The sequence below is a fragment of the Rattus norvegicus genome, chromosome 4 (genome assembly GCF_021556685.1).
Source record: "Rattus norvegicus strain SHRSP/BbbUtx chromosome 4, alternate assembly SHRSP_T2T, whole genome shotgun sequence".
NCBI classification, from domain to species: Eukaryota; Metazoa; Chordata; class Mammalia; order Rodentia; family Muridae; genus Rattus; species Rattus norvegicus.
In genome coordinates, this window is record NC_141537.1 from 170,134,286 (window position 1) to 170,155,763 (window position 21,478).

The window sequence follows — 21,478 nt, forward strand, 5'->3', positions numbered from 1 at the left end:
AATTGCTTTCCCTGGTTGACTCACCCACTAAAATTGGAAAGGGCTAATGAAAATGCTCTGTTTGACCTTGAAGAACAGACAGAACAGGCATGCAATTTCCTGAATGTAACCTAGGAAGAGGGAGCCAGTGTTCTCCACTTTCGCCGTACCACAGGGCTTCTACATTTTTACAGCACTAACCCCTGAGAGCAGGCAGAGTCTGGCAGTCCCAGAGTACTGACAGCAATGGCTGGAAGCTGTTGGTGGACTCAGTGGTCCTAGATCCTAGAGGAACACAGTAGGAGGCTGGTCAGGACCATCACAAGTGTCTATGGTGTCCACTGAATAACAAATATTAGAGAACATGATTTGACCTTCCTTTGATTAAGTGCAGGAAACTCAAGAGATTTAAATCGATGTATCAGGTGTGTCACCAAGACAACAAGAGGTGACAAATGTGGGTTCCTGTAAAATGAATTGAATTATACCTATCCCTGTCTAGCTTACAAATGAATAAAACTCAAGCTATGATTTATTTATTTAGCTTTTGTGCAATTACTGGGGGATTACCCCTAGTCTAATTCTCTAATGGCTAGAATGGCTACTTCCCAGCTGAGCTCCCCAAGTACTTGCTGTCGTGTCTTCTTGCTTCACTAGCCTGTCCTCTTTGTCCATTTCCCTCGGGCATGTGCTTCTGGTCCATCATATTTAATGAAGACCTCCTATTCTATCTCTCCTGTTCTATCTGTCCATCTTCCTCCTCCCTCTCTCTCTCTCTCTCCCTCTCCCTCTCTCCCTCTCTTCTCCAGGTCCCTACCTGCCAGATAACTGAAAACCTACCCACCTCTCTCCCCTCCAATAACTGCCTGTAGCCACCTTTGGTGTACTGGGAATTTGCTTGTCCTGGGTTACAGAATTTAGCTTGAATACATAGTAGCGCCAGACCAACCCCCCAACAGGTTTCTTCTGTAAGCGACTGAGATGTGTGTCCGCTTGGGATCAATGCGGCTTTAATTGTGATTTCTAGAACAACATTTTCTATTCCGAGGAGGCGCGGCCATCAGGCGTGACAGGCTGTTCCAGGTCACCTCTCTCAGTCACCTTTCTTTGACTTTCCTTGGAGGCAAGCCAGGTTCGGAAGCCAGGGAGTCCCGGGGAATCTGAAGTTTCTGTAATGACCTCAGTGGGTGTTTTGGCATCCAAGATATTCAGTCTACTGCCAACGAGTGAGAAGCTCACGGGTGCTTCTGTGGCAGAGGCAAGGATCCTGATATCTTTGGTGACTGCTTTGAGGGTCCCCCCACCTTTAAATTGAGAGGAGAGCCAGGAAGCAGAGGCAGGAGGGTTGACCCATGTTACTCAAACTCAGTGAATTAAGAACCAGCCCGGATTCTGTCCCCAGAAGACTCCTCCTCCCAAAAAGAAATGCTAAAACAAACTGGGGGTGGGAGGAAGGCCAGTTACATTTGAGAGACCTGATTCTGAGCTGTAATTCTCACGCTTAAATGGGGAAAATGTGACAAGAGGGAGGCATCTGAAGGGACAAGGCAAACAAAGTGGATAAAAGCCAGGAGCCACGGATTCTTGGCATCTTGCACATCTGGCATGTGTGTGTGGGCATATGTGTGACTACACAGGTGGAGTCTAGAGATCTAGCCCAGGATCACCTGACCAGGGGTGGCACCGCCCACAATGGGCTCTCACAGCAGTCATCATTCAAGAAAATGCCCAGGGGCTTGCCCACCGGCCAGCCCGATGGTGACACTTTCTCAATTGAGGCTCCTCTTCCCAGATGACTGGAGCTCTGTCAAGTTGATAGAAACCAACCAGCACTCTCACTGAATCTGAAACTCAATGTTTCTGCTAGTCTGACTGGACAGAGAACCCCAGAATTCTCCTGTCCCCCAGCCAAGCGCCGGGACTACAGGAACATGCCATCAAGCCTAGCTTTTATGGGGGTGCTGAAGATCTGAACTCAGGTTGTCATACTTGTCCAACAAGCACTTCACCACTGAACCATCTCCCTGGATCCTTTTTTTAAAAAAAACTGAGATAGTATCTCTTTACACAACCCAGGCTGGCACTGAACTGGATCTCCAAGCTGCCACAGCCTCCTGAGTATTGACTTTATAGGTGTGTCGCCGTGCCCAGTTGCGAAGTTTTCAAATCGAAATGTGCACAATTTGACTTCATTTGGACTACACGAACAGGGATATTCTTTTATCTTTTCACTACGGAAAGTGCACGGGCCCTTCTCCTTTCGCTACCCCGTGTAACCTGGCTATTCAGGGTCACCTCCCTGCTCCATGTGCTCGATTTCCTGTCCTTCTATATCCTCATGCTCTGGGGTCACTGACATCAGTCTTCATATCTCTGAATGTGTTCTTTAATTATTTTTTATTTATTTATATTTTTAGATTTATTTATTTATTATATATAAGTACACCGTGGACAGTTCAAATAATTATAGAACATCGAAAGCGTTAGCACATTAAGGGGCCAGTGACATGGCTTAGTGGTGCTTGGGGTCAGCACTGACTACCTGAGTTCAATTCCCGACACCCACCCAGTGGAAGGAGAGAATGGGTTTTCAAAAGTATGCATATACCAGACTCACAGACACACACACGCGAGCGCGCGCGCGCACACACACACACACACACACACACACACACACACACACACACGATAGATAAATGTTTAGGAAGAACTAACACTTAAGTCATTAAGCCAAAAATTATTATCATTGTTGTTAATATTAATTGTGATGTATGGTGGGTTACTCCTTTTATGTAAGAAGTTTCATTTATTTTTATGTGTCTGAGTGCTTTGCCTGCATGTTTATCTGTGTACCATGTGGGTGCCTGTTGCCCAAGGAAGCCAGAGTAGGCACTGGTGGAGTTACAGAAGGTTGTGAACTGTCATGTGCCAGGGGCTGTGGTACATGTCTATAATCTCAGAACTAGGGAGGCAGAGGCAGGCAGACTGACCTCTGGGAGTTCCAGGCTAGCCTGGTCTACATAGTGTGACTCTGTCTCAAATAACAACAATAAGACATCAACCAGAAGGACACTAGGTTAGTGATGAGACATCACTTGTGGTGCTAAGTGCTTTGCACTTTTACGTTTGCTCTCAGACAACTCTTGTGGAACAGGAGGGGTTTATCAGCATTCAGCAGATGGTGGGGGGCCATGACTAGATAACCAAGAAGCTCCAGGGTCAAGGTAATGGTTTCAGGATTTCTGCACTACAATGCCGAACTCTTGGTGCTTGTGAGTGAGAAACCAGTCAGCTTCTGTTTGCGGGACCTTGCAAGCCAGGAGCAGCAGGTAGAGTGGACGTAGAAACCTGGAAAAGAACTGAGATCAGGACACCCAGGTCAGAGCCTCAGCACGCCTCAGCCTGCACTTAGGATGGGGGAAAGAGTCACAGGAGCTGTGTGCTTTGAAAGGATGGCGTTGCTTAATTCTCTAAGCAACAAGGAGATGGCATCATTTTCATTTCAAGAGAGCCGGCCAGGTGTGGTGCTGCATGTCTGCAATTCCAGCACTTACACAGTGAAGGCCGGGGATTAGGAACTCCAGGCCAGGTTCAACTAAACGGCCACCTCAGTGCCAGTCTGTACTACATGATCGAAATATACAAATAAGTAAACAAATAAACAAATCTACAAGTGAGTAAACGAACTAATGAATACATCTATGTATGTGTATATATGAATGTATGAATGTATGTATGTATGAATGTATGTATGTATGTACATATGTTATGTATGTAAACATGGTCTCACTATGCAGTCCTGACTGGTTTGGAACGCTATACAGACCAGGTTGGCTTCAAACTCAGAGATCTTTCTGCCTCAGAAAGGCAAATCCAACCACACCAAGCAACGGATAAATAAGTTAAACAAATTTGGTGCTTGGAAGTGGAAGCAGAAGGATCAGGAATTCAAGGCCACCCTCGCCTATAAAGCCAGTTTCCATTGAGACTATTGTCTCCAAAACAGATGGATAGCCTGACTGACAGACAGGATGGACAAACGAAGAAAGCTGAGTCTCAGTGATTTGCCAAGATGGTCCAGGTAATAAATAGCGCGGGCAGGCTTCAAATCCAGATTGTTAATTCCAAACCCACGAGAACTTCACAACCTGGCACCTTCCTAACTATCTACAATATCATTCCAGTCTCTGCACACAAAGGTTAAGGAACGATGACTTTCCTTACCGGCTGCTGAAGCACGAGCGACTCAGAGAGACTCAGCCTGGCGCTGGGCCCGGCGGGTGACCAGCGACAGTGGGCGTCTCCTCCTAGCCTGGCTCGCGCAGGTTACACCTTTCCCGCCCGCAGCCCCACGCGCGGCCCGCAGCGAACTACACTTCCCGGCAGGACGCGGCGCGCGCACGCGCACGGGGGGCCTCCGCCATGGCGACAGTGCTGTCCAGGGCTCTCAAGCTCCCGGGTAAGGAGTCTGCAGCCCCGCGACCACGCTGTGGAGACATGGCTTGGGGAGAGAGGCGAGGCGAGGCGAGGCGCGGCGGGGCCTGGCTGTTAGCTGGGAGGGCTGCAGTGTCCGGGGAACAGGAAAGGGGCGCCTGGGTGTGAATCGGGGACCGGGGACGCTCGGGGACACTTGGGGACTCTCGGGGACTCCCGGGGCAGACACTGCTGGAGGCGCGCGGGGCCGGGTCGAAGGTGGAGGGGCGCGACAGTGACTGTCAGGTCAGAGCGCATGTCGCTGTGGTCTCCGAGGGAAGGCCGGCCATTGGAGCATCCTTCCCTGAGCACCGGGACTAGCTGCTGCTATCTGGACCAGAGGGGGAGCCGGGGGCTGCAGGACTGTAAGTGAGTGGCCTGGGCGGAACAGCATCCACTTACTGACAGCCACCTTGCCGCTGTGAGCTAACCCAGGCAGGTGTTCTCCTTCCTCCTGTGTGGAAGAGGAAAGATTAGGAAAATGGCTAATTGAATTACACGGGGTCACACAGCAGGGCACTGTGCTGTTTGAATTGCACTGTTTTAACCAAAGCGTATTTATTCTGTCGTTAACCAATTTTAAACATTTAGGGCTTTCGAAAAGAAAAATCGTGGCTCCACTTAAAAAAAAATTAAACACGAAGTTATAAGCGTTTATTGGCCTATCACTTAAGAGGGAAGCAGTTGTTTCCCCTGCCACGTTAGAAAGGGTATCTCTGATAGTTAATCAGCTTGAGGCCCTAGGAGTGCTGCAGGGAGGGACCGTGTTCTCAGAGTTTCTAGTCTGCTACCTTGAAAAAAAAAAACGGCCTTGTGTCTTAGATGACTTGAGACTCCATGTCTTTAGATCTTTCTCCCCTTCACTGGCTGCTTGGAACACTGGAAAGGACATTGATAAGATCTGCCTCCAGTGTGTACATAATACTGAAATTAAGAGTGAGACAGGTTTCCCCTGAAGGATTCATTTACTTTGAACCCCGATGGTTTGAATGCTATCTTCTCAAAGGCATAATTAAATGGCAGGCGTTTGTTTGTTTGTTTGTTTTTTAGAGTCTTTGTTTTATTTCAGCATAGATGATTGTTATTCTCCGAGAATAAAACTGCAAAAAGGGTATGTACCTCAGGGCACGTGCTTACTTACCACCCACAGAGCCAAGTCCCCAGCACTGAAGAAAAAACTAGTAATAGTCAAGAGGAGGTGGGACAAGAGATAATACTGGGATGAATATGAGAAAAGCCACAATCCTTTTGTATACTCTTCAAAATAAGGGGGAGGGGGAGTTTCTTGCCTGTGCTCTTTTGTGTCTTCATTCTGAGAATGTGGTGCATACAGAATACTCCTTGGTCTATTGGGTTATAGTTATTTCACCAGCGGAGAGTCCCGGGTGATGCATTCCTGTGTTTGGAAGTCAGTTTGGCCCTAAGGGATGAGCTGTGATCAATACTAAGGCCTACATACAGTATCAATATTTACTATATGTGATGTGGATTTTTTTTTTTTTTTCTGTCTTCTGGCTTGTTTTTCTCCTGTTCTCAACTCAGCCCTTTTCCTTCACTACCCCATATATAATTTGTGGCTTTTGTATTAGGTAGAAGTTGCTTTCTCAAAGCTGTTCTTGGATACCTTGTAACTGGGACTGTGAGATTGCAGTCCTGGCTGTGTTACCTTAGTTAACTCTCTTACCACTTATCTGTGCTGAGGATCCCATCCTGGGCCTTGTGTTGTTAGGCGTGCAAGCTGCCAGCTGAGCAGCTCAGACGCTGAGCTACATCCCCAGCCATGCCCCAGACTAAATGCATTCTTCACTTGCTTAGCTCTTTAAGCGTTTCTAGTTTCCTCATCTGCAATAGCGGTGTTGTTCTAGAACATTCTCCACATGCCGCACACTACTTCGCATATTTGTCTCACAGGGTTATTTGGAGTAGTAATAGAAATAGTTGTCCTTAGGAATTTAATTAGCTCCTGACACATTAGCTCTATAGTTTTGGTCATTAGTAGCTCATGAGGGTGATACCTGACCGAAGGCCTCATCCAGCGGATCTGCGGACAAAGCTCTGCCGGGGATGCATTTCATAATCAAAAACCTGTTCACTGAGCTCAGGTTGGAAAGGTGTTTGGCTCCCAGGCCTGGCATGAGGTTAATAAGTAACAGAGGGACAATGTGGCCTTTATAAAGCTTGTAGGGTAGCTTATCTCTTAGGTATATGTTTCTTTAGCTTTAAAGTTTGAAGGTCAAACACTGGAGGGACTGTTAAAGCACAATGTTATTGTTGTGGTTTGTTTTATAATATGCGACTTAGAGAGTCTGCGCCCCTAGATAAACTAACCTATACTGGGCGTCATTTACTTTAGTATAGGTACACATCCCATCGCACGTGTAGGTTCAGTATATGCTGGGCTGCCGGCTGTCACAGGGTAGCACGCTCTTCAGTAAGGACAGTTGGGCACAGCACAGCTGCTTCCTCCGCACCATTCAGGGACACTATTGAGTCACTGTCTCAGCCTTCTAGGAGGAAGAGCAGGCTCTGCAAAGCTTTTATGTCTGTGTTATGAAACCATCGTCTTCTCTTATATTCTTTGCAGACATAAAAAAGTTAATTACATAAATGTGTATGTGTCTGTGTCCTGTGAGTGTGTGTGTGCCTGTGTGGGTATGTTCACGTGTTTGCAGGAGCCCCTGGTGGCTGGAGGCATAGCATCCCCACCTGGAGCTAGAGGTACAGGTTTCAAGCCTCTTCACGTTGGTGCGAGGAGTTCAGTGCAGGTCCTCTGCAAGAGCGGTGCATGCTCTTAGCTACTAAGTCATCTCTCCAGTGCCTCTTTGCAGACATTTCATTGGGTGAAAACTGGAGCCTGGGAAAATGCCTCAGTGGGCAAGAGAGGCTTTGTACATGCCTAAGGAACTGAGTTCGAATTCCTGGCACCCACATAAAGAGCTGGGCACAGCCACACGTAAACCTAGTAACCCCAGTGCTAAGGTGGGTAGAAATGGGAAGATTGCTGGTGCTTGCGAGCTTCCAACCGAGTGTGGGTTCAGTTTGAGATCTTTCTCCAAGAATATAAAGTGGAGAGCAATGCAATAGGGTTCCTGGCATCCTCTTCTGGTATGTACATACACATCAGCATGTATACATTGAACATATACCACACATGCACCCTTCTTATATCATACCACACACACATACTGCACATACATATACACCATCTATACATACACCACAATACACATACATACACAATGCACACACATATATACCATGTATGCATACACCACAGTAAACACACTGCACATACATATACACTATGTATATATGATATATATCATACATACACACACCATATACATGTATACCACACACACATAATATACATCACACATCACATGTGCACACCACACACACACACACACGTACACACACACACACACACACACACACACACACCTGTGCTCACTGAAAGCAGCAGAGTCAGACTGAGTCTGGCTCCTAGACTGTGCAGCACAGGTTCAAGTCTGGCCCGAGTATGGCCTAAGGCTAATCAGAGACTTCTTGTTCTGCTCATTCATTGTCTTTCTGTGAATAGAAAAAAACCCTTTGCCTAGCCAAAATTTGCAGTCTGTAGTAACTAAGCCAATGTTTGTTTCCATACTCTGTGTTAGTGTAAATGCAAATATTTATCATGCTCTGAAGGTTGGTCTAGATCTGTCCCCAATCTCCTGGGATCTTTTAAAGGCAGCAGCCAATGGTGGCTCTATGATCTGGGGTGCTTACTTCCTACTTCGGAGGCCCTGAACTTTATATCATAAGTTCTTTCCCTGAGGACTTTGTAGTTCTATTACTCTCTTCCCACTATTCATGTAGCCTAGGCCGGTCTGAAACTCATCACACAGCAGAGATCGACTATAAATGTCTGATTCCCTGCCTCCACCTCCTAAATGTTGTGATTGTAGGCATGTGCTAGCACCTAGCAGAAATTAGCCTAGTAAAAGGTTTTTTTTTTTTTTTTTTTTTTTTTTTCTGGGGCTGGGGACCGAACCCAGGACCTTGCACTTCCTAGGTAAGCGCTCTACCACTGAGCCAAATCCCCAACCCCGTAAAGGTTTTAAAATACATTTATTCTTTTGTGTGTGTACAGGAAAGGAGTCAGTTTATACCACGTGGTCTTGGGGATTGAACTCCGATTGTCAGGTTTGGCACCCACTGAGCCATCTTGCCATCCCTTTCCCAGGCCGTCCTCAAACTCTTGAACCTACCGAATTAGGTGCTTGACTGCACCCCATTGCCTTTTGTCATTGTTAGGACTTGAGTCCCCTAAGCCTAGATGGCATGCTGTATTCCTTTGTCCTTCCTGAAGCCTTGTGCTTCTATGAGAATGCTCAGTGATGGTTATTCTGTACTGGGTTCCCTTTGGTCCTTGTGCTCCATTTATTCCAGTTAATTGCCTGTATCCCAGGCTTCTCCATCTTCCTTTGAATCTCCTTTAAGTACCGGGTCCATTTTCTTTTCCTCTTCAGTTATACGTCTCTCTGTATTGATCAGTTTCTTGGGTTTGTGTTTGGTTTGAGGTTTTTAAATTTTTTTTTAAATCATGTGTATGTGTTTGTGGGCGTGTAAGTGTAAATGTGTATGTGTAAATGTAAGTGCGATGCCTGTGGAGGCCAGAAGAAGTCGTCGGATCCTGAGTTGTCAACCGCCTAAAACAGACAGCAGCTGAAGTCATTGAACTCCTATTCCCTGGGAGAGGCCTGTGTGTGCTTAACTATTGAGCCATTTTTCCAGCTCTGGATTGAATGTCTTGGGACTGGGTCTCCTTTTGAAGCCTGGGTTGGTCTGAAACTCACTAAACAGCCCAAGCCAGCCTGGAATTCCAGGCAGCCTCCCACCTGACCCCCTGCCTGCCTGAGCCGGCTGAGTTCTGGAATACAGGCCTGAGGCTCCACACTTGGTCTGTTTGAAAGCTTTGACCTTGGGAGGTAGGAGGAGGGAGGCCAGACTGCCTCAGTTGGAACTTACTTGCTTTTTAACTATGTGGGCCAGTTTTCCAAATGCTCCAGCCTCAGTTTCCCCCTCCAGAAAATGGGAGGCATTTCTGTCTTAAAGCTGTCACACAGTTTCTTGAGGGGAGATATTCAAAGTGACCAGAGGAATGGCCATTTGTGTAATTTAGGAAGGTTTTGCCTTCAGAAATACCCTTTTTTCCCCCTAATTCTATAATTTTCTTTTGTTGTTGTTGACTTTTTTGACACAGAGTCCTAACCATGTAGCCTTCAAATTTATGGTTCTCCTGCCTCAGCCTGTATGCAGACTGGGGGTGTCGGACCAGTAAGAATGTCTTTTCTAAATTTGCTCTGTTGTTGTTTTCCCGCTGTTCCTGGCTCCTGATAGTTAACTTTTCATCTCCTGAACTGTGGTTGCCTCTTAGACGTAGCACATCTCTTTATGAATCCTTATTTCTGAAAAGTCCTTAAGTACTCAACCTTTTTTTTCACCTTCTGGTAGGATTGGTGCCCCCTCCTCCTGGGAGCTGAGCTGAGGGTAGAACCCAGGACCCCATGCATGCTGGGCAAGGGATAATCTCTGTTCCTACCTGCTGCTCCTCCCCTGACGTCTTCTTTTCCTGAATTTGCATGCAGTGTTTTGTTGTAGCCTTTCTCCAGCCTTTGTAGAACTCTGCGGAGTCTCATGGCGTGAATGCCAATGTTGGTTTCTTTCTCCAGACTGCTCCTGTTTTGATGGGGTAGCTGTGTTACTGGCTGAGTGGGGAGCAGGGTTTGCCAAGGCAGAGAGCTGGGGCAGTTGGAAGCTCGGATTTAATGAGGACTTGGAGCTCAGATCCCTTTCCCAGCAAAGCACTTCCTCTGCGGTCTCTGCTGTCCCGGCTAGCAGAGCGCAGGGGCTCAGAGTCCCGCTGAGACAGCACTCACTTCTTTTGTGCTGGTTTTACATCTCTTGAACCCGTGAACTTCACACTTACCTTTGTTGCTTGAGTTGTGAAAGTAGATCTGGGCTCTTTTTTGTTTCATTGTTTATTCTGTTTTTTGTTTTTGTTTTCTTTTGAAGACTGAGTTTCACTGTGTAGACCTGGCTGGCCTTTTCTCCGAGCGAACCACCGTCCTCCCTCCCGAATACTGGGATTAAAGGCATTCACCACCAGGCCTGACACCCTTTACTTTTAAGATGTGCTCTCCCTGTAGAGTTTGGGCTGGCTTTTTATGTAGACCAGGCTGGCCTGGAACCTGTGGCAATCCTCTTGACTCTGCTTCCCATACCCAGGTGTTTTGTTTTGGAAACAGGATCTTATGTAGCCCAGGCTGGCCTGCGACTCATTTTCCAGATAGGGCTCTGATCCTCCTGCTTCAACTTTAAGTGGGAGGACTGCAGGCGTGTAGTGCTATGCCAGGCTTTGTGTGGGGCCTTGTGCTTGCCAGGCAAGCCCTCTCGGAGTTTTCCAGTTTATGCTTTAGTTGCCACAGCTTTAACTTTTCCAACCAAGATTATGGTTATTTTGCACAGCTTAGCGATATTTTGTATCGAATCCTCTGATTTCTTGTCTGGTTTCTGTCTCCCGGCTGGTCTCTGTCCGTCAAAGCAACCAGCCTCTTTAGGATTGATGATGCCTAGAGTTACTTTCTAACCACTGGGCAGCTTGCATCTTGTAGAGATCTGGGTCGCCAGCACTTCTTGGTTTTGTATTTCTGCTTTGTGTCATGTTCCGTGAAATGGGGCTCATAGGTGTTTCTGTGACCCTAGACTTCATTTTTTCAGGGATGAAATTATTGGTTGGTTTATATATTCGCGAGACAAGGAAGGGTCTTAGAACAAGTGGGCTCTACGCTCCCATGCCTGGGTGTAAATCCCGGGCTTCGCCTCTCCCTCCTAGGTCCTGTGGTCATTAGGCAAATCACCTCTGTGTTTCAATCCTTTTGTCGATAAAATCGGCATTTACCCCTCATATAGGGTCAGCATGAGGATTTGATGAATTAAGACGTCCCAGATGTTCCGGCCAGTGCTGAGGTTGGTAGGCAGTGGAGACATTTTAAATTCTTACCACAGTATCATCAGCACCATTAATCCTGTGGACTCCAGTCCCTGTTCAGGTACTGATGCACGCATCTCCCGTTACTGCAGGAGACGGAATTTCCCGAACTGGGCGGCAATTGTTCATGCATTGTGTGTTGGGGATGTATTTCGTTCTCCCTCCTCCCCTCCCCCCACTCCCTCCCCGCCTCTTGTTCTTTTTCTGTCTCCTCCTCTCTTCTGGTTTTAAGGAAGGTTCAGTGACAGACGCACCTTCCAGGACATTATTAATTAGACGTGTGTATTCCTACAAAAGAACATCCACTAATTATTTTTTATAGATTCACTAAAATTGCGTTTCCATAGCATGTGGTGCCAGGGCCTCTTCCTTCCCAGTAAAACCGAATGGCCTCTCAGTTGTTCTGCTCACTGGGTCTTGTCAGTGGATTCAGTTGCGTTTCTTTGGGAGCCTTGGGAGGCAGAGACCACCAAGGTCGATGGAAGTAGGTGCTGCTGCTAAATTTTTCACTTGGTTCTCAAGACCCAGGGCTAAGGGGATAGATAGGGTGGCCTGGGGGTGGTTCAGAATCCAGGAACCTTTAGGAGGATTGGTGTGCGAGGCTGCCAAGACGGCTGCCAACCTTTACTGAAACAGTGAATTATCTGGAGTGTGATGGCATGGCTCTGTCCTGTCTGTGGCCACACCACACCCTTGCATTTCTTTCACTTCCAGAAAACCTATTTTTTAAAAGTATGGGCATGCCACACTGTACAGAGAAGGGTCACCCAAAGCGCTTCCTCAAGCCATGGGTTGAGGAAGGTGGAGAGGTCTAACCTGGAGACAAGAGGCTGGGCAAAGGCTGTTGACGCATTTAGGCAAAAGTAATAGAGGCCCGAATTGATTCTGACCATAGTCCGGGCACCGAGGGCCATCCGTATGGCCTTACCTAAGCCTTGTAACAACCAGGAGGTAGGAATGATAATTATTGTTTATAAGTGGGGAAGCTGGGGCCCTGTGGAGTTAGGAGAAGGAAGGACACGCGTAGCTGGTAAGTGAGACAAACTGGTCTTTACGTAGTGAACAGCCGAACCCTTTTCGTTTGGGACGAGAATTCCATTAGCCCTGCAGCCCAAGCTTGTGTACACTCACTATGTAGCCGAGGCTGTCCTTGCCCTCCTGACCTTCTATTTAATAACGAGGCTGTCTTGGCCTCCCATATGGTAGATGGAGACCGGTGGGTTCCCTGACACTGGTCACATTCAGCTGGGTGCCAAGTGACTGCTCGTCGGATGTTTGAAAGGAGATACAGTTTGAAACAGGGACTATATGAACTTTTAAATTTCACCCCAGGATCAAGATTCGATATGTTTTCCTTGGTTGTCAGGAGTATTGTTTTTGAAATTATTTATTTATCAGGCTGGGCAGTGGTGGCACACACCTTTGATCCTAGCAATGGGGAGGCAGAGGCCTGTGGATCTCTAAGTTTGAGGACAGTCAGGGCTACACATAGAAACCTTGTGTCAAAAAAAATGTATCTTAAGTGTATGGGTGTTTTGTCTACATGTATGTATGAACCACAATGTATGCCCAGTTCTTTCAGAGGCTAAAAGATAGCATTGGATCCTCTCGAAGGGGAATTAACAGACAGTTGCTGGGAGTTAAACCCTGGTTCTCTGGAAGGGAAGCAAATACTCTTAATTGATATGCCGTCTCTCCTTTTTGCTTTTAAAAACTTTCTATGTGCATGGTTGTTTTACATGTATGTATGTATGTATGCATGTAGTGCCTATGGAGGTCAGGAGAGTATATAAGACCTGCACAGACTGGAGTTACAGATAGTTATGAGCTTACCATGTTGTCTGGGTTAGCCTAGAACTCAATATATAAACTAGGCTAGCCTCAATTTTGGGTTGGTCCTCAATCTTTTTGCTCTGCCTCCAGTGTGCTTAGAGTCAGAGATAGGAAGATCCTGAGGGTTTGCTGGCCAGCTATTCTATCCCAAAATGGTCAGCTCAGTTTTAGTGACTGTGTCTCCAAAAAAAAAGAGAGAAGACCCCAAAACTTGACCTCTGACCTTTACCTAGGCACATGCACAGGCAAATGCATCCCAGCCAAGCATGACGGCCTGCAAATATCACTCCAGCATTTAGGAAGTCAAGGCACAGAGTAAGATAGACCCAACCTAATAAACAAAAGGTCAAATTCGATGTTCACCGTATACAACGAATAGCTTTGAAAAACGAAATAGGGAACTGGAGAGATGGCTCAGCGGTTAAGAGCACTGACTGCTCTTCCAGAGGTCCTGAGTTCAATTCCCAGCAACCACATGGTGGCTCACAGCCATCCATAATGGAATTCGATGACCTGTTCTGGTGTGTCTGAAGAGAGTGACAGTGTACTCATATACTCATATAAAATAAATAAATAAATAAATGAATAAATAAATAAATAAATCTTAAAAAAAAGAAAAACAAAAATAAAGAGAAACTCCTAGTTAATTGATTACCACATTACCTAGTGTAGTCCGTGTTTTTGGAAAGTGCTAAGTGCTGTAAAATGATCCCGTGGGATGCTGTTTGATGAACAATTTATTATACCGATGCTAAGTTTCACCCTGCAGGTCTCCTCTCACATCTGGTCTCCACCTCTGTTTTCCTGCTCTGTTTTGTGTAATATGCACACAGAAGTAATATCCCCAGGGGTTTCAGCAGACGGAGACCTGTACCAGGAATCCGTCCTCCTCTATCTGGACTGCCTTCCCCTTTTTAACTGAGTTAAAGGCTTAACAGTCATTCTCATTAGTCATAACTTGCCTGGTGGTTTCCAAAGAGAAAAGCTTTGCTCAGCCATAGCCTGACATGAAGGCACAGGTCACCCCCTGGGAGCCAGGGGTCTGTGTGGGCATGCACCCAAGCCTCTCTGTAAGTTATCCCTTAGAGTCAACGTAGAGTCTGAGTAGTAGCAGTATGCAGGCCATCTGCCACCTCTCCCAGGACGCATGCTCAGAATAGCCGTCTTTCCCCCTCTAATGAAAGCTGTTCTTAAAGGATATTCAAATCACAGGACAGTTCTAAGAAGCGAGGTTTTGTCAAACTTCTTCTTTTTTTTTTTGGTTCTTTTTTTTTTTTTCGGAGCTGGGGACCGAACCCAGGGCCTTGCACTGCCTAGGTAAGCGCTCTACCACTGAGCTAAATCCCCAGCCCTTGTCAAACTTCTTTAGCTGCCATGTAGTATTTGACTTGCTAACTTGTTTCCATAGAAACAACAGGAAAATCATAGATATTCTGTGAGAGACAACGTACAGATGGGAATTGTTCTAGTTTATCAGGAACAATCACGCCTCATGGCTCTGAGGAAATCTAATGCAGGAACAGACTAGGTATGAGGAAAGTTTGCTCAAGAGCCAGAGCCTTGAGCTGGTTGTGGGGGTGCACACATATAATCCCAGCACTGAGGTAGGAGGGTCACCACAGGCTCAAGGACAGCCTGGGCTACATAGTGAGTCCCTGCCTCAAATTTATAGACGAATTCATGCATGCATACATGAATAAATAAATTAAAAAAACATTAAAAGTCAAAGCCATGGCCATCTTTGGTAGTGACGTTCAATCGAATTAAGAAGCTAATAAGAGGAGCAGGTGTTTGGGCTGGCAAGACGCTCTGCAGGTAAAAGCGCTTGCCTCCAAGTCTGGTGATCTAGTTCAATCCCTCGGACCCACAGGACAGCCATAGTTATAGATTATGCTACAGAACGTTGGAGGTTATTTTCCTATCCAACTGCAGCTGGTAACAGCTGTTCTGTTCTTCTCTTTAAAACAAGTATTTATTTGATGTGTACGGGCATTTTGCATATTTGTAGGCCTGTGTACAAACACGTGCCTGGCGCCCAAGGAAGTCAGAGGAGGGCTGCAGAGCTCCCAAAACTAGAGTCACAGCTAGTTGTGAGCCACCTTGTAGGTGCTAGGAGTAAAACCTGGGTCCTCTGAACCGCATCGCCAGCTTTGCCTTCATTTAATAAACCGAGAGTCTCTTACACAGCAAACTGGCCTCACACTAAGCTGAATTTCAGATTCTGCCACTGGTTCCCAAGTGTTAGAATCAGAGGCCTTCACCGCCATGCCTGGTTTCTGTGGTACTGGGGCAAACTCAGAGCTTTGTGCATGCTAGGCCAGCATTTCACCTTAAACTGACGTCCACCCCTGACTCCTTTTATGTTTATTTTGGGGGACAAGATTTATTCTTATTGTTACATTTTAAAAAACTATATGTATTTGCATGGGAGTGAGGTCAGATGACAGCTCATGGACGTGAATGTCTCCCATTGTGTGGGCCCTGGGGATTGAACTCAGGTCACAGACCTGGCAGGAATTGCCTTCACCTACTGAGCCATACCACTACTAGCCCACGGGAAAGCCCATGTAGCCCAGGCTAGCCTCAAACTCATGGCAATTCTGATATAGCATCACAAGCATTGATTGATATTAAAGGCGTGAATCATTATGCCTGGCTCCCTGCTCTCATGATTACTGCCTTAGCTCCCACACGGGGGAGCATGTATCTGTCCACACCTGGCTTATTTTGGTTAACACAGTGTATTCTTCTTTAACCCTGGTCTTTTCAATTTTCTTACCCACCCCAAGACAATAATTCTGGAACAATGGACTCCCGCTGACCTCCTCCTGCACCACCTAATTATACAGAAGGCCACTGCAGTCTAAATGCTTTGAGGCTAGGTTTGTTGTTGTGATTTTGCTTCCCTATCTGTCTGTCTTTCCAGGGAAGAAGAGCCCAGACCTCGGCGAGTACGACCCCCTTACCCAGGCCGACAGTGACGAGAGTGAAGATGATCTTGTACTTAACTTGCAGCAGAAGAACGGAGGGGTCAAAAACGGGAAAAGTGCCCTGGGAGACCCGCCAGAGCCCGACTCCGATGCGGACGTGGCTGGGGCTTCAAAGCCACATCTTTCAGAAGTCACACCGGAGGGTTTCCCCTCGGAGCCCCTTGGGGGTCTGGAGCAGAAGGCCACGTCTTCCCTGGTGTCCTACGTGCGCACATCTGTCTTCCTGCTGACACTGGTGATCTCCATGGTTCTGGTCCTCCTCTGCGCCTTCCTCATCCCCTGTCCTCCCAGAGACCTGCATAGCACTTGGAGCCGGCGTCTGGGCTCCCAAGGAGGTGAGTTGCGGGATTTTAAAGAAGTAAATCTGTAAATTTTCATATGTTAGTTCCCCTCTGAGTCATTCTGTTTTTGTTCTCACTTAGTTTAGTGTAGTTTAGTTTAGTTTGTTTCCTTGAGACAGGGTTTCACTGTAGCCCTGGCTAGCCTGGAACTCACTGTGTGGACCAAGGTTTTGAACTCACAGAGATCTCCCTGCCCCTGCTTCCCAGGCAGTCAGAGTAAGGGCATACACCCCCACTCCTGGCCTAGTAGATTTTTGGAGAAAGTGTCTCTTTCCCGTTGCCCTGATTGGCTTAGAGTTCCCTGCGTAGACCAGATGGCTTCCTGCCCTCACCTCCCAAGTGCCGGTGTCACAGCTGCACACCACTCTGCCTGGCTTCCCTCCAAATCTTAAATTAATGTGTGCCGTGCAGTCTTTTCCCCTGTGCATAGGGTTGCTTAGGTGGTAGAGGTTAGACATGAGACAGAAGGCTAGACCTCTGGGCCTCCGACCCCGCTGTCTGAGTTCCCCGGAGATAGCTTGAGTTTTCCGCCTTGCTGCTGCATCCATCACCCACCTGAGGAAACAGAACATCGTGGAGGCCTTCCAGTCCCCCAGCCACATCCCTGTCTGTCCCCAGAAGACTCTGGCCCTGGATTCAGCCAGATTACTAGTTGGCTTGAAAGCTTTGCCACACTGATATAGACACTGATATGTTCATTAATTTTGTCTCCCTTTGAATTTCATATATACAGAACCATAGCTCTCTCTGATTTTTGTTCAACATAATTTTTGTTTCGGGGGACAGGGTCTTACTGTGAGGCCCAGGCTGGCCTTAGCCTTGTAACTTCCTGTCTCAGTTTTCTGAGATTATTGCCATGCGCCGCCACTCCTTGCTCGTCGATGCGAGTTCTGTGCTTGTTTGTTCCTGAGACACCCTCCTGTGGTTCAGGTTAGGCTTGAACTCGGAGAGTAGCTGAGTCTGACTTTGAGCTCCCGATCTTGCTTCCACCTCCAGAGCGCTGGGTTACAGCATCTGGTGCCACTGACATAGTTTGGATTTTTTTTTTCCTGTGCTGGAGGTTGAAGCCAGAGCTTCATGCATACCGTCTATAACTACTCTGACACTCTAAAGTCCCCATCCTTTAAAAAGAGACGTTCCTGAGGTTGATCTATCCTGACACACTATAGCTAGAGTCCGTTCATTTTCCCCATGTTAGGATAGCACAGGCTTTGCTTTTCTAGGGTGAGAAACATTTGAATGAGTTCCGATCTTTTTAAAATAAGCGATTCTAAGAACATTTTTATACACTTCCAAAGGGTTATGCACAGATTTCTCCAAGGCAGAAGCCTAGTAAAGTTGCCCCTCGGAGGGAATGGACGTGTTCTTTCTAAACAGTTGCCCCTGTCTGCTGAGGTGGCTGTACCCACTTGTGCTTCCACTCTTGTCTGAGCTCCCTGCACATTTGGCAGGCATTCTCTGACTCCTCAGACACAAGGAGGGGATCCTCCTCCCTCACCTCTGCTCTGCACAGGCCTCTGCTGCCTACTGAGGAGGAAGGCCAGGGCTGGCCGGGTAGAGCTTCAGACTTCCCTCCCCACTGCAGGTGGGATGGCATTTCCCACCCCCACCCCACCCCTGTGCCTATTTTGGCCTCAACTCTGGTGGGAGGGGAGGGTGACATGGTGGTGCCAGAACAAGGTTCCATTAGTCAGGTTCTGCAGCCTTTGCTGTGGGGGTGGGGGTGGGGTCATTATTATCTATAGTCAATTTGCCTTGCCAGGCTGCACCCTTCCTGGGCCTCTGTCCAGGGAAGCAGGTTCCTTAGATCTGCAGTGGCCCCATGGCAGTTGTGAGTTCTGGGTTATTTCACTATACTTTATCTAGTTTGGCCAGAAACCCCAGGGAATTCTATACATTACTTTTCCTTAGGTCTTGCAATCTCTAGTCAAGCTGACTTACCATCCCCTCCTTTCAGAGCCTGTCTCTGCTTGCTTTACATATAATGCCCAGGGCTCTGGGCGGGCATCAGGGGAGATGCTTATCTCTGCGGTCTTATCTGGGAACAGGCCGTCCACCTGGGCTGGGAGGGGTGCTGGCGGCATTTGTGTCTGTCTTCTTTCTAACCCGGCAGAAGAGAACTAGTCTGTGGTAACTGGCTCAGGCCCTTTTTGTTTCATTATGTGTACGCCAGGCGGGGACCTGTCTCCCCTGGAGTTGGCTGACGTGAATAGAGATGGCCTGCGGGACGTGCTTCTCACCTTTGTGACAACCAGGAATGGGACTGAAGGAGGTAAGAGACACATCTGGAGGCTGCCACAGGAGAAGTGTCAGCTGTAAGAAAGCATTAGTCAGCTTCCCAGGGCCAGTGCACAAGGAGGTCTGCAGGGGACAGGTCACTATAGGTCTGCCATGCGTAATGAGCCCCATCAGAACAGTCCTGACGTAAATAAAGACCATTTCGAAATAAAAGATCATTGCAAGAAACCAGGGCCCAGCGTGATGGTGCTCGCACACACACACACACACACACACACACACACACACACACACACACACACACACACACCTTTAGTCCCAGCACTCAGAAGGTGGAGGCAGGCCAGCTCCTGTGAATTTGAGGCCAGCCTGCTCTACACACTGAATTCCAGGACAGCCAGTGTTAAGAGGGGCCCAGTCTCAAAGTACATCCCTCCTGCACATACATAAAAGGAAAGAATGAAGGAAAGGAAGAAAGGAAGGAAGACAGACTGAGGCATAGCTGAAGGGACTTTGAGTGGCCACCCAGACTGTGAAGAAGCCAGTTCTGAGAGGTGACTTGCCCATACCTTGTAGTGACAGCCTTAGTAATTAGATGTGTGTGTGTGTGTGTGTGTGTATGTGTGTATGTGTATGTATGTATATGTGTGTGTATATGTGTGTGTATGTATGTGTATGTGTGTATATGTGTGTGTGTATGTGTGTGTGTATGTATGTGTGTGTATGTGTGTATATGTGTGTGTGTATGTGTGTGTGTGTGTGTGTGTGTGTGTGTGTGTTTGTGTGTGGTGTTCTTGGGGGCAGAGGAAGCCTCAGGTGTCATTCCTCAGGAACTGTCCTGTAAATGGATTTTAATAAACTCTAGGAGTTATTAATGACCCGGATAAGCCCCCAATAACAGCGGCAGAGTTCTCTGGGTTTATTTAATCAGCTTAGCGCGATTACTGGGGGATTAGCCCAAATCTACTTTTCTATATGCTAGACTGTCAATTCCCCAGCTGAGCTCCCCAAGTTCTTGCTGTTTGAGTCTCAACTGGGTTATTTCTGTTCTACCAGCCTGTCCTCGGGGTTATTTCTCCCTGGGTCATTTCTGCTCTATCGTCTGTCCTTGGGGTATTTCACTCAGCCAAGTGCTGCTGCTCAGACACGTCTCTTCTTTCTCCTCCTCCTCCTCTCTCTCTCTCTCTCTCCTCTTTGCCTCTGACCTGTGACCCCAGCTCAGTAACTGAAAATTCCACGTACCTCTGTTTTTTCCAGTAAGTTACTGTAGCTGCTTTTATTTAACCAGTGGCTTTAAATTGGGAAGCAACATTTATATAGCATCACTAGGGGTGAGAATCTGCTAGTGGGACATGGTAGGGACAACCAGATTTTGGGGGCCAGTATTTAGCATTTGAATACATAGCAGCTCTCAACACAGTCCACATGATGTCTTGAGACAGCGTCTCTTACTGGCCTGGATCTGACTAGCAACCCTCAGAGGCCGCCTGTCTACCTCCCCAGCACTGCAGTTACAAATGCGCCACTTCTCCAGGCTTTTTCTGTGGGTTCTGGGGATTGAACTCAGGCTTTCTTGCTTTTGTAGGAATCACTTTGCCAACTGGGCCATCTCCCCAGCCAGTTTTCCAATGCCCCCTGGTTACAGTGAATGCTGCTTCTACCTTGCTCTCTCTGTCCTCGAGGGTTTGGTCGTCACTCACGGTCATCACACAGATGAGTGGACCTGTGGCCTTCCTTTCCCCTTTCAGTTAGTTTTCCAGCTTTGTCCTCCCTGGGAAGGCTAGACAACGTGGAGGATGTTTATCAGCTCCCTAGCCTTGTGCGAGAGACTGAGGAGAGTGACTAACTTCCCTGCTTCCCTCACAGCTGAGGTTGGCCATGGGTCAGAGCTGGTCTCAAGTTGCCCCTCTTAGAGGACTTTCTTTTTTGTCCTCCTTTGTCCCTGGGAACATTAACAGCTTTGAGGGCCTATGCTGCCACAGTGGGGTCCTACACCCTGACACACCTCTGTCAATAGTCTCTTTATTAAAGCCTCCATAGCTAACACATGATAAGCAACCAAGCAACCAACCAATGAACAATAACACCCCTTACCCCCAAACCCAAAAAAGCAAACAACAAGAAGAAGCAAAAATGCCTCATTTCCATGATCGCTACACAGGGTCCTGGTTTGCCTGCAATGGCTACTGAATTGGTAATGACTACAGTATGTCGGCTGATGGAAGACCCCACCAGGAGGGCGAAGAACTCCTAGCAAGTGCGTTTTGATCATTAGACCCAGAGTGAGTGTCCAGGCACGCATCAGACATTTCCGTGGGTGCATTTGCCTGACATCACTGAAACACCTTTCGGAAGCATGTTTGATATATGGATGCAACTTCGTGACAGGGAAAGCTGCTGGGTTTGGAGCAGACCTTCCTGTGATCTTACCTGATGGCATGCAGTAGGGTGAGAGATGCTGAAGCTGTGTGAGATTTGCTCTATATCAAGATACATAGTGGCAAGACTGAGGGGCTTGGATACTATGTAGACAAACAGGATTTGCCCCCAGGTTGTAAAAGTAAGAATATAACTATATTAGTAACTTC

General features: G+C 47.3%; 1 protein-coding gene across 4 annotated transcripts in view; it reads left to right on the plus strand.

Annotated features, from left to right (window-relative positions):
• The first annotated feature begins 4,368 nt into the window (after positions 1-4,368).
• Fam234b (family with sequence similarity 234, member B) overlaps positions 4,369-21,478 on the plus strand; it is a 41,255-nt gene continuing 24,145 nt past the window's right edge. The window contains exons 1-3 of one of the 4 annotated variants that reach the window (NM_001108652.1): positions 4,369-4,438; positions 16,248-16,646; positions 18,826-18,924. In NM_001108652.1, coding sequence (NP_001102122.1) covers positions 4,402-4,438; positions 16,248-16,646; positions 18,826-18,924 — 535 coding nt within the window. In that variant the 5' untranslated portion in view covers positions 4,369-4,401. Of the gene's footprint in view, positions 4,818-16,247; positions 16,647-18,795; positions 18,925-21,478 lie in introns of all 4 variants that reach the window. The other 3 variants (XM_087658285.1, XM_087658286.1, XM_087658287.1) reach the window with 3 other exon arrangements.